Below are 16,089 nucleotides of genomic sequence, written 5' to 3' on the forward strand. Positions count from 1 at the left end.
CACGGCAACATGTACACCAACAGTCCAACCACTTTTTTAGCCGTTCGATAACATCCACGTTGCCCCTTGCCACAGCACAACGACACTGGCCGGGATGTCTCTGCTCGCCTTGTTCAGAAATCGAGATGCAAAAACCCCGACCGAGTCACCTCCGGCCAATGTGTCCAAGAAACGATTGAGGAAGAAATCTTTTGCTCGTCTCACAGAAAGAAACATCGAAGCTGTCCAGGAATTGAGCAGCCCCATGGGAAACCATGTTTCCTTCGAAAGCAACCCACGGTCCCAGCGCCACCCACGCGCTTCCGCCAACATCCCCGAGCTGCCATGCTTACCTATATATGAGACCTTGACACTGTCTATGGGATCTTCCAAGGGGCCATGCCATGGTGGCAGTGAAACGTCGTCAACGAAGGTCAAGGAAAAGCCGCGGCCTCTATCGAAATGTATGCCTCAGAATACCTCACGGGTTCACTTTCTCCCACAACAAGAGTCACCAACCTTCAAACTCGTCCCTAACATCCACCCAACGCCCACTCCGCAGCCAACTCCGAAATCCCCGGTTTACGACCGAGCTTCGATACTCGCTGACTCGTATCGATCAATACTTCCCGACTTTGATGCCATGGAACAAATCATCGAATCGGAAGATAACCTCTCTCTGCCCCAGAGTCCCTCTGAAAAATGCCCCCATATTCCACTCTGCCGGCCCCCCACCAATCAGTCGGTATGCCGGCAGTCAACAGTCGCCAAGCAAGTCATCGTTGAGGTGCCATCCTCACCTCAGCACCACTCCTTCATTGCGCAGATAGATTCAGTCGTTGAGCCCCAGTCAGCAGCATCTTCGTTTACCGTTGTGGAAAATAGCGAACGAAGTTCCGAAGAGGAGGCCACAGCGCCTGCCATTCCGCCTCAGGCTCCTCAACGGAAGGTTCAAGCCATCAACCAGAGTCGTGCATTGCAACAGTCCCCGTCAGTCGCAGCGAGCAGTAATCCTGCCTCCCCGAGGCGACCAAGGCCTCCTTCACCGCGGTTTAAAGTTACAAAAGGGGACAACACCAAGAGCTCTCTGGCGTTGCAAATTTGCACGCATATGCTCACTGACGAGCTGAAGAAGGCGTTGTTTGCCAAACAGGATGGTGTCGATGAGGATTCACAAGCTGCGAAGCTGCAGGTTTTGTTGTTGATCGAGGCTTATGAGGGTGTGATGGAGAGCTGTAAAGAGCAGCTTGCGCACTCAGAGCAAGAGGGGAGCAATGTCGAAGTCAAACATGCTAGGGAGGCGGTGGAGATTTTGGGGCATTGGTTGGATAGTTTGTATGAGATTTATGGCGAGGCCTTTGGACGTGATGAGGACTAATGATGGTGGGTAATGATGGAGTTGTGATGCTTTTGATGGTAATGATGATCGATTGGTGGTGGTTCATGATGGAGATGGGAGGCTTTGTCCGGTTGCTTTCTCAATACACTAGGGTATGTAGGCGTTTGTTTGATCATAGTATATCAGTAATAATTTTGTACATAGCGATCACATCTCAGCAACAAAGTTGACAGTACTCTTTATGAAGGATGAACTCAATTAAAAGCAGAAGAGGTCATCGAAAACAGTCTTGCCCGTTTTGCCTTTGCCTCTGCAGCAGCGAGGTATGAGCATTTGGAAACACCCCAGCACCAGGAACATGCCAATACAACACGGCCAGGTCTTACTATCCGGAAGGTCCATGATGGAGTCTCTGCCAGGCTCAAGTCTTCTCGGGGGGTCGCTCAATAGCCCCATCGACCTTCTTGCCGTCTCCGTGTCCGCTCTTCTTGGGAGGCTCAAGGGCGCCACTTCTCTTGAGGGGTTCAAGAGCTCCGCTCCGTTTCGTAGGCTCAGGTGCGCCGCTTCGCTTGGGGGCTTCGATGGCCCCTGATTTTTTGCCGCGCTCAATGGTGAACATTGCTGGTTGTGCGGTCGTTGTTTCTGTTGATGGTTTAACTCGAGCTTTACTTGTGCGGTGGAAGATGTTGGGTTGCTTACGGGAAATGTGATTTTGTGTCTGAACAGATTGTAGACTTGTTTGCTGTGATGGTTGAAGGTAGGGGTATATGGAGGGGAAAAGGAGGGTTCATATACATGTGTTTTGGTGGTCAGCCGGGGAGACTCGGTCAGGAGTGTGCTTGAAGGCGAAACGGAAGCAGGCTCCAATGACCTTGGGGAAGTTTCGTGCTGTGGATAGTCGTACCAGGCCAGCAAGGTGTTACCGCTTCATGGACGTCCACAGAGTGTCGTGTGGTTTGGTGAAGTATGGACACGGGCGTAACGTGGGGCTGTGCGACGGGTGTGATATTGTTAAGAGTTCGGATGCTAGGATATAGGTGTGCCGGGAGCCTCGTGGTAACAAGTCACCACGCTGTCCTGTGCGAGTTGGGTATCAGGGATATCTAAGCTTGCATGTACCACGTACAAAGCATTGAAGAAGGCAAGCAGAAAAAGAACATTAGCGGCTAACCTCTGCTATGGTCGTATGATAGCCGAAGCAATCACCCCCTCTGAATCCGGAGCTCGATATCGACTCCGATTACTCTTCAAATCCCACCTCGGCAAGGGCGCATCAGGCGGAAGCGCAGACGATTACCACGCTTGCCTCTGGTGCGTGAGTGCGGCTGTGACAGTGCGGGAGAGCGACGCGACTGTCTTCCGGTCAGCGGACGACCTCCTGCAGCATTTATCCCGACACCCGCAGCCATTACCTCAAATACCTGGGGTGAACGTTTGCTATGGACCCGAGCCAGAACAGCCCGATTTTGACCTGCACCTGCCCGACGGCCCTGTGCCCGTACCCATGCCGGACAACGTCACCCGGTTGGCGACGGCTATTGCAATCAAAGTCCACTTTCAACGTCATGGGCGAGGGAAGCTCGAGAAGCCGCCGAGGTATGATGGTGAGATGCTTGAGTTTATGGAAGGGGCGAGGATCATGGGGGTCATGTTCCCCGAGAAGTGGGAGGGCAAGTGGTGTCTGGGGAGACATAACGGAATGTTTGGGGCTTTCCCGTCGAAGGTGATTGAGCTCCGGGCGCCGCAGGAGAGTGAGGTTCCTGTGGGTGGGGAGAGTGGGATGATTGTGACCACGCGGTGGAAGGGGACTCCTCCCAAATCCGGCGGTGTAGCTTGGGTGGCGTTTGGGAAAGGCGAGGTCATCACAAATGTCCAGTGTAGGTTGAAGTTCTGCAGCGCGATCATACGTCACGATTTTGGATTCGATCTAACTAGCGTGCTACAGGTCTTTATGCGGATTACTGGTGCTGGTATGGGACAAATAGCAAGGGCAAGACTGGTGTATTTCCCCAGTCACATGTCGATTTGCAGACCCTCAAAGCGCAAGAGTCAACTGCACCGAGACGTCCAAGCCGGGGATTGTTTTTGTTTGGAAGATAATCTCCGCGTCTGAAACATTATGGTACTCCTCTTCCTTGCCTCACCCTGTCTGTATCGTGGTGTGTGCAGATGGGGAACTGGCACTGCTCATGATGAAGGGGGCTGAGAAGGTAGTCTGTATGTCGATAATGAGTTGTGAGGGCCACGGGGTGACCAAGCTAGCAAGCTTGAGTCCACATGCTCATTCTTCCCAGTCAGCTCGGCTCCTTCACTTCTCTGCTTCACCAAACCACATACCTCATCACATCACACAAGCGGGGTTGAACAGACTGCCCAAGAGTAGCTAGGATGAAAAGTTCGTTTACAGTCGAGGCAGCCTAAGGAGGAATGGATGATTCGGGACCTACAAGGCCGAATCGGCAGATGGCCGGGGAGGTGTTAAGATTTTTAGTGTTGTTGTAATGGTTATGGTAGCTACCTGGTTTGTCTGGGGCAGACCAATCAGCGTATCCCAGCGTACCCTGTTGCACATTTGTTGCCGGACTCGTCTCGGTGAGACGGCTTTGAGACCTACAATAAAGACCTGCTATCGCCTGACTATGGGCGTGTTCGAATTAGGAATCCACTTCAATTTGAAGCTAATACTTTTCATCCAAGACTAGGTACCGGGCCCTAGCCAGACTTCTGTACACTGTGGGACTAGTATTAGATTACAGATTTTTTCCACCGTCCACAGGCTCATATATGTATCTAGTTAGATTTTGGGATAGGCGCCCGCACCTTATCCTTTGACAATATCCTTCAAAGGAGAGATGATAATGTCTCGCTCTACCAACGGTACTCCTCAACTGTCACGAATGAGAGGCATAAGTAGGTCAAAGGCCAATACCATTGCCAGTCTATCAATGTAATCGTAATATAAAGAAGAAAGGAAGAAGTGTGGGCTTGCAGCTCCATCTTCTCATCATAAACCCCGGTCGGAGCTCCGGGTCCTGCAATCAACCCTAACCCTTCATCCTGAGTAATCCTGTCCTTCACCACCAAGCCGTAACATCAACCTCTTAACTTGGCATTTCAATCAGATTTTCAGGCCTCTCTCCTACATCCAAGCCTTCTGTCGTTAGGATTAATAAGACTGACGAGGTCCTTGATAGACATGGCCTGGATCGCGCCAAATATATGTTCGAGGAGCTGCAACTCAGGGAGATAGATAGGAGCCTGTCACACGTTATCCACCTTGGCTTGGAGCACAACCAACAACACAGTGAACTGAAAGCTCTGAGCCGGTTGTTGAAAAGTGAAACGAGCGACGGGTTACCGGCGCAAGCAGCAGAGGCATTATTGACTCGTGTATAATCAGAGGGAAGCGCCGGACTTAGAAGATGGCCAAGGCTATCACAAGCATGGACCTCTTTGAGATAAATACATGAGCAGAAGAGCAGAGCAGTGGGACGAAAGGATTCCTCATCAAGGATCTTGAGGCCACTGAAGATTATTGAAATGAATTGAACCTATGTTGTTCCAAGCCCTGAACTCCAGCCCTTGTCACAGTTACAGCAAGGCATCGATGCATTCTTGTTTAAAAGACTGGGAACACGTCAGGACTCCATTGGTTTCAGTACCCGCGCATCTTGATAGATAAAATAGCGAAAACTAGTTGGGAGAGGTGCCGAAGGACTTCCAAAGCTTCTCTACGTAGGTATGCTTCTATTTCGCACGCAAGCGGGGAGTGAACCCAGAATCCCCTAGCCGTGAGAATAGTGCTTCGACAAACGCTCGCTGTTAAGGTTCCAACTCAGTAATGACTCCCAGCGCTACAAGCCCCTGAAACTGAGCCCCATAGAATCCCGTAATAATGTAACCTGGAGGTGATGTGAACAGCTTCGTCTTGACGTTCCAACTCCGTGGCTTCGGTTCGTCCTCAAACTGGTAGTACCGTCCACGGTTGGTGAAGACCTAATGGTTCATTCTTCTGTTAGCTTGAGACCATTCGTCATCCCGGTTGCTGTCTGTGTTGACACTCCCTAATAAGGTGGAATGGGCAGTGGCTGCAGGTGTGCAACATACCTTGAACAGCGCTAATGCTCCCTCCGACATCAACCATCTTTCACCATCTTCCTTATAGTATTTTTGACTGATTTCAATAGCGGTGATCCTTTCCCCTCCAGGGCCATCGATATCAAAGATATCGAGATTGTCCTCGTCGTCTGAGTCAGGCAGCGGAGCCCGACCAAACATCCGACAGTCCAATGGAACGTCCTCGTTTTGAAACTCAAAAGCCATGATCTCGTCTGCCGTACTCCATGATATCCTATGCAAGTCCTTTAAGTATATACCTCCTGGTCCGCCGAAATGGGTCCAGAATAGCGGCTTGAATCCTTGAGTGTATGACTGGGCAGGAAAAAAGAACTCTTCGTTGAGGTTGAGGTGAGCCGGTGGTATATCAGGATACCATACTGCGGAGTTTCTCAAGATGATGTTGTTCTCCACGTCGCTACAGTCAGCGTCTTCTTTCTTGACAATCGCAATTTCGACAAGTCTGAATCCCTATAGCACCTTGTTAGCTCTGCATCTTCCATAGGATTTTTTCACATACGTCGGACCAAACTTCCAGTGCTGCAATATCTGCTACATTCCCAAGCCGTGTTGTTATTGCAGCATCATCGGGATCACCAAGCCAGGGGGCTGAGCTTGTTGAGTCCGCAAACAGTAGAGCGTGGATACCTCGTAACCCGACAGCAACGTTGGAAACTCTTAGCTTAGAGGCATCCAGTTCGATAGATCGCTCCTTTTCCTTGGGACCAATGTAGCCGACCTTGACAGTTTGTGAGTCTGATACGACTGATAAGCCCGCAATATACGTGAAAGATCCAGCCATTATCGTCGAGGCGGAAATTCGGGCCCTTTCCTGAGGAATGGGCAGGTACTGCTTGTATCGACGGCGACATCCAGGTTTTAGCGGGCTCCATATATCAGAGTGCTCCGCTGCCGTCCCACCAACTCGTAAATTGAAGCCGGGTTTTGGAACCACCTGCTCATCCCCTTCTGCAACCGCGACCTTTGGGGTTAAACGAAGCTCCAAAATTTCCACAATGGGCAGAACGGAAAGCCAAATGTGTTGCCTGTTGTGAAGAGCGCCCCGGATCAGCTCATTCCAGTTATTGTCCTTGTCAGTGATTTGGTGATACAGCCAGCGCCAATCGCGAGCACCTCTGTAGGGATGCCGACGAACTTCAAATAGCCATGAGAGGTCTGAGTTTCGACCTATGAATCGGGATGCCCAGAATTGTTGACAATCAAATAGATGCCAAAAGGACCGTGATGCGAGGCGGGCGTGAAGAGCATCCTGTGTAGGCAGATAGAAGGCAATTGCAGTGCAAAGCTCTTCCGGAAGTGAAAGGAATGGATCGTTTCTCGATATTGGACCAGATGAAATGTTGGCCGGGGGGGCAGGGACTTCACAAGTTCCAAACCTTCGGCTCAATATCTGATCAACGTCGATGGAAAATGGATCCGATGAGAAAGGGGGCGCCGTCACTTGCCTACTGTCAGCGACTCCCTCCCATGGGAATGACTGCTTCACAGCGCAGCCGTCTGGCGGACAGCATTCTTTGTAGCCCCAATCAAGCTTTCCGTACATAGCGCTTATTAAAGAGTCCAAGACATCGAACAACCTATCAAGAGGCACCGGTTCTGGGTGGATGGCTTCCTCCAAAAGTTTCCAGCAGGCGTCGTGCATAGGAAAGCCGCGTCTGTTGTTGACTGCATATCCCCAGGTTCCAAACTGGTCCTGTTCTGAAATATTGTAGCCATCATCATCATATCGGCTAGCTGTATTCGGTGGAGCGATAAAGACGCCACCTTCAGGATCGCTGTAGAGGCCAACACCTGTCAGGGTAATCTTCTTTTCCGTCGAACATAAGTAAACTGAGTAACGACGCGTCAGCAGGCGCGCCAAATGAGGTGACCTTTTTTGAGAGACTTACGGCCACGAAATTCATTCATCCAGGATGATGTGGCTGAGGGTTCGTAGATGCGCCATCCACAAAGGGGACAAGTAAAGATGATTGGACTCATTCTCTTGTCATGGTTGCTCAGTCGAGATTGATAAGCGCAGGATGGCCGCTCTTTGTTGTTATTTGTGAGAGAAATTGCATTGGATGAAGACCAGCCGGAGTGCGGGGTTGTGATCGCCTGAAAGCGTAAACAGTCGCAGCAAATGATTGGTTAGAAATGGTTCAGGCCTGGCTCTGTTTTCACAGCCACAACAAAGTCCCCCAAATTTCATATTATTACGTGGATGGAACTGTGCCGTCTTCACCTTGTATCAGCGGTGGGTACCTGAATGTCCCCTATCTAGACTTGTCACTTTTTTTAGAGTCAAAATCCGCCACCATTGCGACCGTCTGTGGCACAAGCCCGCCTAAGTCCAGCCTCAACTCCACCGGCTCAAGAAAGCTTAGTCTACGGCGTGAACTGGCCTCGGCCTTCTAGATCACCAACTCATGCAACGTAACGTCACAGTGGCTCTGGCAAGGTGTAATGTCACCGCATAATCACCAAGCTCCATTGCTGCGCCTGCGTTGGTTTTAGGACACCGCGGTGTCGGCCAGGGCCGTCCTTGATTAGAACTCCTAGCATCGAGATTTGAAACAACACGATGGCATTCCCGAATTCACTTCCATGTCTTTGAATTCCCAAAAAAGAGCAGTTGGGAACGTGACAGATTTTGAACCCAGCAGCTATGGGTCACCAACGGCCCTCGACACCATGAAAATAACCAAGCGCGAAACTGAACCCAGCAGCTATGGGTCACCAACGGCCCTCGACACCATGAAAATAACCAAGCGCGAAACAAGGAAGACGAACTGATGTTGTGTAGATGGGATCTGAAACTATTTTTACAACCCTCTTCTTTGTATAAAGATAGGATATCTGCACCGTCCAAGCAGTGAAGGTCTATAGAAGCAAAGCAAACAACAGCATTCACGACTTACAACTACCACTCACAGTTAATTATCTTTTCCAACTAACCACCAAAGACTTTTTTTCAGTAACCTTCAACATGTCTGGATACATGCACATCAGGGCCATCCTCAAGCTCTACGAGGCTTTGAAGCCCGGGAGCAAGGAAGATCGAGTTGACGCTCTCTGGGCCAACATCCTCCCTCTCTTTTTCCCTATCCTGGAGGACTTCGTCACCGAGACCCAGCCTCACCCCAAGCCGTCCACCGATCTTAAGGAAGACGTTAGAGTACGCTACGTCGAGCACAAGTCGGACAGATTCAAGCCCCTCTTCGTCATCGAGAACAAGCGGACCGAGTTCGAGACCCATGGAGCAGTCTGGGACTCCGCCGCCGGCCAGCTTCTTGACTACCTCGAGATCGAGCGTGACACCGCCAAGCGCCAGGGCTTCAAGAACATCACCCTCTATGGCGCTGTGACCGTTGGCCGATACTCCAAGTTTTACATCTTCCCTGCCGAGGCCAAGAGCCTCCAGCCGTTCGAGTCCCTCGACCACCTCGAATTCAAAAAAGACGAGGCTAAGATTGTTGCTATTCTCAAGAAGATTTATGGTGCTGCTTCCCGCCCTCCCTCGCGGGCTGGTTCTGCCAGTGGCGTGGGGTCTCGCCCCGGGTCCCGCGGTAACACCACGGCTGCTCCTACTGGTCGCCCTGGAAGCAGTGGCAGTAACACTGCCCGGCCTGGAAGCAGTGGCACTACCGCTCGTCCCGGTGCTACTACCACTGCTTCCCGCCCCAGCACCACTGCCTCCCGCCCCGGCTCGAGCGGCAGTACCCGCCCTGGTTCCTCTGGAAAGATCTCCGGCTCCCGCTAAACCGGCATTGAGGATTCAGGACAACATGGTGGGTTGACTGACCCTGTCTAATTGGATACAAACGGTTCCAACTCTTTGGATATTTCTTCCGGCGTTTCTCTGTTTCTTGTGAGTTGAAATACAGGTTGGGATAATGTTACAGTTATTGGGGAATTAGGCCTTGGAACGGCCTGGAGTTTTACTAGGATAGATAGATTTGGATACGGTATGCACAGGGACAAACAGCATCGCAAACTCTCACCCTCCATCGTCTCTGGCAGACAGTGGGCGGCCGGGACTGCTGGACAAATATATTGTTTGTTATATAGAGCCACCGAGTCACCGCAAAATGCAATCCAATGTTACACTCTCTCTACACCAAGTCAGAACATCACACATGGTCAAACGCCTGAGCTTGATACGGCGATTACACCTATTCAGACAAAATAACAAATAACAATGAGCTTCATGGTGATGGGTTGCCTACTGAGTTTGATGGGACAGAGCTTACCTACGGAGCTGAATAGTGTTGGCTTGCCCGCTGAACTGACAAGTGAGACGGAACCAACGAAACTGCGGGTGGAACAACGAAACTGCGGGTCCGGACCTGTCAGAAAGAAAGGGATTTTACTAGCAAGGAGTTCATCCTTCAGTTGGCGGTAGCCATGGTCTGTCGGCCGCGGCCATGGTCTGGTGGCGGTGGCCATGATATGTTGACCATGTGGCAGAAGGAATCCTGCAGAAAGGTCTATAAAAGAAAGCAGGAACAGAGAGAAGGACAAGCAATACAAGGACACAGTTGCGATCCCCATAATATGGACCCTCATAGAGTGCATCGAACTTCTGACAGTACCCCAGCAGTTTTGCGGCACGAGTCGGACACATCACCAGTTACATTTTCTAGACCCTCAAGTGCCCTAATATGAAACGCGGTGTCTGGTGTGGTGAAAATGCGAAGGTAAATCTTCCCGTAGAGACTTCACGGTTGTATTGGGACTTAACTGAGGGTCATGAAGGGGTGAGGGTTGCAGAGACGGAAGATCTGTCCACGTTGAAAAGTATGACCCCTTAGTAGAAGAGGCAATAAAACAAACTTGGTAAAATTAAGTGTATGCAACGTGTGACGATGCCCTGTCCAGAACCTCTGAAAGGGATACCGGTTGAAGGCGAACTTCTAGATAATGGAACGGTGCAGCTAAACAGTGCACAATAAGATGTCTCAATGTAAACACAAGATACCGTGAATACAAGATGTGATTGCATACTGCGGAACTGTCTATCTACACCAGCCAGTTCCTCCGTATATATAGACCCTGTGCCAAGCCTGGCACCGTCCTGGATCGATAGACTCGAGTATCGATCCCATCGATACTGTCCATTTTGGGATTGACTCTTCTGGATCGATCCTCGATCCCAATGATCCTGTTCTGATTGGTCCTTGACCCTGCACTAATGATTGGTCCGTGGTGCGCCTGCGACCCACTGAGTGTCAAGCCGTGACACTACTTAGATATTCTCCAACATGAAGGAAGTTGGATACTAATGCACAGTGAAAGCTACAGGTATCACATACAAGCCATCGAATGGAGCAAGCAATGTAGAATCATGTTTCGTTCCTAATGACTAGCTAGTTAACCCCTACCGGAAAGCAAACTCAGATCCCAGCCACAGTCCATCTTGACCATCCACACGAGCGGGAATCTGTCGGTTGTGGAACCTGGAATCGACGTGCCAGAAGCATAACCTCGACGACCGAGTTGCTGGGCTCCCGGTACAGCACAGTGAACATGACCATAGTGAGTATGTAGGAGATTACTTTGTCTTGACCGGCGGCCTCTCCGCGCCAACGTTGGGCTTTTTGGACTCAATGCTGCCATAAGGCTTCTTGGGCTCAGACACTTTGAGAATATGTTGATGCATGGGTTGGTATATAAGACAGGTGAGTTTCTTTGCGGGTGTCAGCAAGACCGGTGGCTGGTACTGGGATAATGGATCAGTGTTGACGTACAGGTTTGAAACCTAGGTGACTGGTTGATAATAGTTGTAAACTTTCTATGTGTGGGTAATGTTGACTGAGTCAGTTCGGGAGGTCTAAGAGGGTGGACAAGGGTGTATTATAGCCTCCCCTGAGCACCTTGATGACCTTCCTGTTAATGTGAACGGAAAATGCTGAGCTATGGTGCGAGCTTAATACATGTTGGCTTTAGACTGAGCATCGATTTGTTTTATGATGGCCCCATAATCCGCGAACACCCGCACTGTGATTTTCAGCCTGAGTCGGTCGGTGGCTATCGATACCTCCTCGAGAAAGCCGAAAAGATGACGATATTCTGGCTATATGTGATGGGATAAGATCGTGATACTAACAAGGAAGTCCTGCGCCAATTCTTCTTCTGGTGAGTGATAGTGAATGATACAACTGTCACAAAATTGGCGAGGTCAGCCACGCTGGCAATATAAACAAGTCATCGAGCAAGCGGCCTCGATATATATTTGCAATTGAAACTGGGGATCCCATTGCACGCCTGATGACCCCGCGTGGCATTGCGTAAGGTATCTACCTACCTGCCTAGGCATCCAAGGCAGTCCCTCTGCAAGGTAGACATGGAGCAGGCACACCCCGCCTTGAGCCGGTGCCTCGTGTAGGTAGTTCGGAGAAGAGCTTTCTGCACCCGTGACAATTCACGTGCACCAATTACACCCTGTCGGGGAGGTACCACGTCCATGCACCGCCTCAGTTCCGAGCTGAACCCAACCGCCCAACTAAAACACGACTGCTCAACTACCTAAGGTCGCATCGCTTTTTTGCCCATTGACCTGACCACCCAGATGCTTTCTTATCCATCACCATCGAGTAGCTATTTCATCAAGTCAGACTTCATCCATCTCCATGGCAGAGATTGCAGGGCTTGTTGTCGGCACGCTTGCCCTAGTTGGTGTCTTCAACGATTGCCTGGAGATGATGTCCAACATATCCGCGCTTCGCTCCATGAAAAATGATGGAAAACTCCTCAACACCAAGCTCGATCTTGAAAAGACATTGTTGCTATAATGGGCTAACAGGGTTCGAGTGCTCCGGCCAGATTGTGACCCACGACTGAACAGGACCGAGACCAAGGAGACTGTTGGAAAGGTTCTCGAAGCAATGAGCTGCTTGTTCGAGACTTCTGAGGGGTTGAACTCACGATATGGCCTACGTGAAAAGCGGCCAGATTCAGGTTACCAGGCCCTTCCTCCAGCAAACGAGATAGGCGAGAGAAAACAACTAGCCTTTAGGCAAGCCTTCAACACGCTACGGACCGGACCAAAGAAAACTCGTAGCGACAAAGGCAGTAATGAAGCAGGAAAAGGTATCTCGGCATTATCAAAGTTGGTATGGGTGGCTGCTGACAAGGACAAATTCGGGAATTTGATCGATGACATCTCCTATTTCATTGCCAAGTTCAACGAACTCCTACCACCGACGCTCATTTTGCTTTCCAGCATGGCTCTTGAGGATATAAGCAGTAGCGGCATGACCACAGCGGCTATTGAGCGTGTGGCCCATCTCAAGTTACCCCACAGGGCAGTTCTTGAGGGCGAGTTGGTGGCTGCTGCGAAGGTTACAATGGTGACTGGAGACATCGCTTGGTCGAGTTGTTTCTCAAGCTGAGCGTGGACAAGGACAAACTCATGGATGAGACGCGAACAAATCAAAATCGGTGGTATGATATTTCGCTGCGCGAGGCGCTTGTGGATGCTCATGCAGATGAAGAGTTGAAGCAGTGGCAGTGGGACATATTAAGCCGGTTGTTCGGGTCGAAGATGGGTTCTGACAACCCTGATCCCCCAGGAATTCTTCCGACCTCAGAGCTGGAGTAGGATGTGAAGGACCTGATAAGCTAGGTACCTGTCTTCAGTAAACAGCAATCACATTTGCCAGGAGTGTCGGTGTCCAGCAACACCAGTGAGGAATTACGAGTGGCTAAAGGGCCCATTCACGAGAACCAGGACTTGAGTGAACTCGGTTGGGAGAGGTTGAGAGACCGCAAAGATGTGACGGCTGACAAAGACATAATGGATGGCTAGCCATATAAACGGTGGACGCTGAGGTAATGAGCTAGAATATACTTGGTCTCATTTCAACTTATGGTTCTGCAGTTTGTCAATTTTGAGGTCTTGCCAAAGAGACCTTTACTATTCACGTACACCTAATCGAGCGATCTCGTATTGCGACTGAGTTGAATCCTTCGATGCAACCCAAGCGAATCACAGCATCTTTACCTACCTGAGCTGAGCTTCAATGACGTCGTTGTCGAGGCAAGTCCGATCAAACCAATAATGTGCGTAGTGTTGGCGATAGTTTTGAAGACCGCCCCGAGGCAAGCAAAAAGAGAAAGATTCTATGATTGGACCGTGGTCTTCTGTTCAGCGGCACGGGTAGCAGATGCCGTGTGAGTGTGTGAAGTTCACGCTATTCGCAGGCCAGGGCGGGCAGGGGGCCGCGCGGCCTTTTCTCTCAAGGTGCGCAACACGAAGATTTTTGGCTTATAGTGAGTTCAGAAGGGGGATAGTATACCACAAAACCGTGCATGAAGGCCTGAGTCATCACAATGCGACCTGAATTTCCTGGAGAATGCAGAATGAAGTGGGATCATGAGGAGCCAAGCAAGAAAGTGGCCTCTGTTTTGATGCCAAGAACTGCGCCCCTTGTTCCAATTTCCAGCTCCACACACAAGGACCACACAGATCTGGAACCCCAGAATCGCTGCCTGCTTGGACGAGTGGATTCCAAGAGGTTGGAAATATTCTCTTCAAAACAACGCTGTCGCCTCGAACTTTCAGTTCTCTGAATTTTTCTTCGACGATCACTCGTTTTCTGTCACTCGCTTGCATATCATTCGCTTTAAACACTTCCCCATGAAGCAAGGGGCTTTGTCACTGGCCGTCCTGTCGGGCGCTGTCAGCACCGCGTGGGCAGCTCTGAATGTGGATTTTGGATCTACAGGTACGTCGCCGCCCCTGTATCGGCAAGCCCAAAGCTCCACAACACCAACTTACGACTCGCCGTACTAGATTCGATCAAAGCTGCAGCCAAAGATGTGGCTTTCGACGCCCTGTCGTACTACAAGGGAAACGAGTCAGGCGAGATTCCCGGGCTGCTTGGAGATGAACCATTTCTGGGTGGGAAATACTACTGGTGGTCCGGCTCAGTTCAGTGGTCAACCTTGATCGACTACTGGTATTATACCGGGGATGATTCGTACAACAGCGTCGTTTCCCAGGGTCTGCTCCACCAGCGCGGACCTAACAATGACTTCATGCCTCCCAATGCCACTGCCTCCCTCTCCAATGACGATCAAGGCTTTTGGGGCATTGCGGCCATGCAGGCGGCCGAGTTGGACTTTCCAGCTTCTTCAATCGATTGGGCCAACTTGTCTCGCAACGTTTGGACTACCCAAGTCCGGCGCTTTCAGCAGGAAGAAAAGGATGAAACCTGCGATGGTGGTCTGCGCTGGCAAATCCTGCCAACCAATGTTGGATTTGACTACAAGAACACCATCAGCAATGCCGCGTTCATCAACCTCGGAGCCCGCCTGGGTCGCTGGACTGGCAATGCCACTTATGTTGAGTGGGCTGATCGCGCGTGGACCTGGTTGACCGACATTGGGTTCTTGACGGAAGACTTCAGCGCCTACGATGGCGCCCATGTCGGGGCCAACTGCACTGATATCAACAAGGCGGAGTTCTCTTACAGTGCTGGTCTTCTTCTTCAAAGTGCCGCGTTCCTTTATAACCAGGTATGGAAACTATTTCCTGGTGTGTCCGGCATGTACTTACTGACACTTTTGTTTCGATAGACCACGGGCGATGACCAGAAGCGCTGGCGCGATCGAGTCACCGGTCTTACCAAGACGATCCTCGACAAGTTCTTTGAGGAGGGCTATCATTACGAAATCGCTTGCGAAGGTCGTGATGACGCTTGCACCCCCGACATGCTCTTCTTCAAGGGCATGGTCACTCGCAACCTTGCATCAACGGTTCAGCTCGCTCCCTTCACCAAAGACGCCATCTCCAAGGTTCTCAAGACCAACGCCGAGGCCGCAGTCAAGACTTGCACCGGTGGTGACAACAACCGCCAGTGCAGCTTCAGCTGGGCCAAGGGCAAGTTCGACAACGAGACTGACATTCCTAGCCAGTTGAACACGCTGTCTGCTTTGACTGTGCTGCTGCAGGATGAGGTCTCCCAGAAGGGCATTGCCACCAATGCCACTTCCAACCCCGACGGCGGCTCTGATGGAGGAAACGGTTCTGGCTCTAACGGCAATGGCAACGGTAACGGCAACGGACAGGGACAGAACGGCAATGGCAATGGAAATGGTGATGGTGGTTCCGCCGGTACTACGACTCGTGTGACCGTCGGTGTGCTGGTTGCTGGCTTGTTTGCTGCCCTGTTGTAAGCTGATGCGGCTCAGCCGATGTGTTGGACTCGGAAAATCTAAAGCCTTGAAAAGAATTGAAGCCTGCACCAGGCACTTTGGATAATGTTGTCAGGTTGTTTCGCGCTGATCGTTAATGGCTCCAATGATGTTGACCAAAAACATGTCCTGTCCAAGGTGCGCTGTACCCCGCAAAGAAGCTGCAGAATTAAAATTTGACCTGCTTGATGACCGTTCACTATCAACAGCAGGAAGAAATGCCACCCAGGTCGTTTCATTGTATGTTTTGTTCCACCAAATCATTGCTGTCGTCAACTGAACACGCCAGCCAAGAATCCAAGACCGCCTCTCAGCTTGGCCGCGGCTACTCCCGACGACATGCCTTGGCACAACACATCTGGGGATGTGCCAAAAGGTGGGAGTTGAAGCACATTTAAGCACCCGATGGCCCGATCAATTCCCCGGATTTTTGAAAGTCAATTGCCGATGACGTT

General features: G+C 50.8%; 5 protein-coding genes across 5 annotated transcripts; 4 read left to right on the plus strand and 1 right to left on the minus strand.

The window, feature by feature from the left end:
• Nucleotides 1-94: 94 nt before the first annotated feature.
• On the plus strand, nt 95-1,357 carry QC762_607650 (uncharacterized protein; the record flags this gene model as incomplete). The annotated part of the gene is made up of 1 exon (XM_062892447.1): nt 95-1,357. The coding sequence occupies one exon, from the start codon at nt 95-97 to the stop codon at nt 1,355-1,357; it is 1,263 nt and encodes a 420-aa protein (XP_062740995.1).
• A 728-nt stretch (nt 1,358-2,085) lies between these two features.
• On the plus strand, nt 2,086-3,952 carry QC762_0098710 (uncharacterized protein; the record flags this gene model as incomplete). The annotated part of the gene is made up of 3 exons (XM_062884165.1): nt 2,086-2,296; nt 2,383-3,195; nt 3,264-3,952. 3 exons carry the CDS (start codon nt 2,086-2,088, stop codon nt 3,416-3,418), a joined length of 1,179 nt encoding a protein of 392 aa, XP_062740996.1. The 3' UTR covers nt 3,419-3,952.
• A 924-nt stretch (nt 3,953-4,876) lies between these two features.
• QC762_607670 (uncharacterized protein) lies at nt 4,877-7,618 on the minus strand. Its single transcript, XM_062892448.1, has 4 exons — nt 7,345-7,618; nt 5,955-7,285; nt 5,378-5,905; nt 4,877-5,314 (listed from the first exon to the last, which is right to left on the minus strand). The coding sequence occupies exons 1-4, from the start codon at nt 7,433-7,435 to the stop codon at nt 5,141-5,143; spliced, it is 2,124 nt and encodes a 707-aa protein (XP_062740997.1). The 5' UTR covers nt 7,436-7,618; the 3' UTR covers nt 4,877-5,140.
• An 805-nt stretch (nt 7,619-8,423) lies between these two features.
• On the plus strand, nt 8,424-9,197 carry QC762_607680 (uncharacterized protein; the record flags this gene model as incomplete). The annotated part of the gene is made up of 1 exon (XM_062892449.1): nt 8,424-9,197. The coding sequence occupies one exon, from the start codon at nt 8,424-8,426 to the stop codon at nt 9,195-9,197; it is 774 nt and encodes a 257-aa protein (XP_062740998.1).
• Nucleotides 9,198-13,749: 4,552 nt separating this feature from the next.
• On the plus strand, nt 13,750-15,616 carry QC762_607690 (uncharacterized protein; the record flags this gene model as incomplete). Its single annotated transcript, XM_062892450.1, has 3 exons — nt 13,750-14,163; nt 14,232-14,956; nt 15,017-15,616. Exons 1-3 carry the CDS (start codon nt 14,076-14,078, stop codon nt 15,614-15,616), a joined length of 1,413 nt encoding a protein of 470 aa, XP_062740999.1. The 5' UTR covers nt 13,750-14,075.
• Between the last annotated feature and the right edge of the window lie 473 nt (nt 15,617-16,089).

Source organism: Podospora pseudocomata, chromosome 6 (genome assembly GCF_035222375.1).
Source record: "Podospora pseudocomata strain CBS 415.72m chromosome 6, whole genome shotgun sequence".
In the NCBI taxonomy this organism is placed as follows: Eukaryota; Fungi; Ascomycota; class Sordariomycetes; order Sordariales; family Podosporaceae; genus Podospora; species Podospora pseudocomata.

Bases quoted from the DNA above. Each gene is read 5' to 3' on its own strand.
- QC762_607670 (XM_062892448.1), bottom strand. From the start codon at position 7,435: ATGAGTCCAATCATCTTTACTTGTCCCCTTTGTGGATGGCGCATCTAC. The intron at 7,286-7,344 runs GTAAGTCTCTCA...GTCGTTACTCAG, and splicing joins GATGAATGAATTTCGTGGCC to TTTACTTATGTTCGACGGAA. The intron at 5,315-5,377 runs GTCAACACAGAC...ATGAACCATTAG, and splicing joins ATTCCACCTTATTAGGGAGT to GTCTTCACCAACCGTGGACG.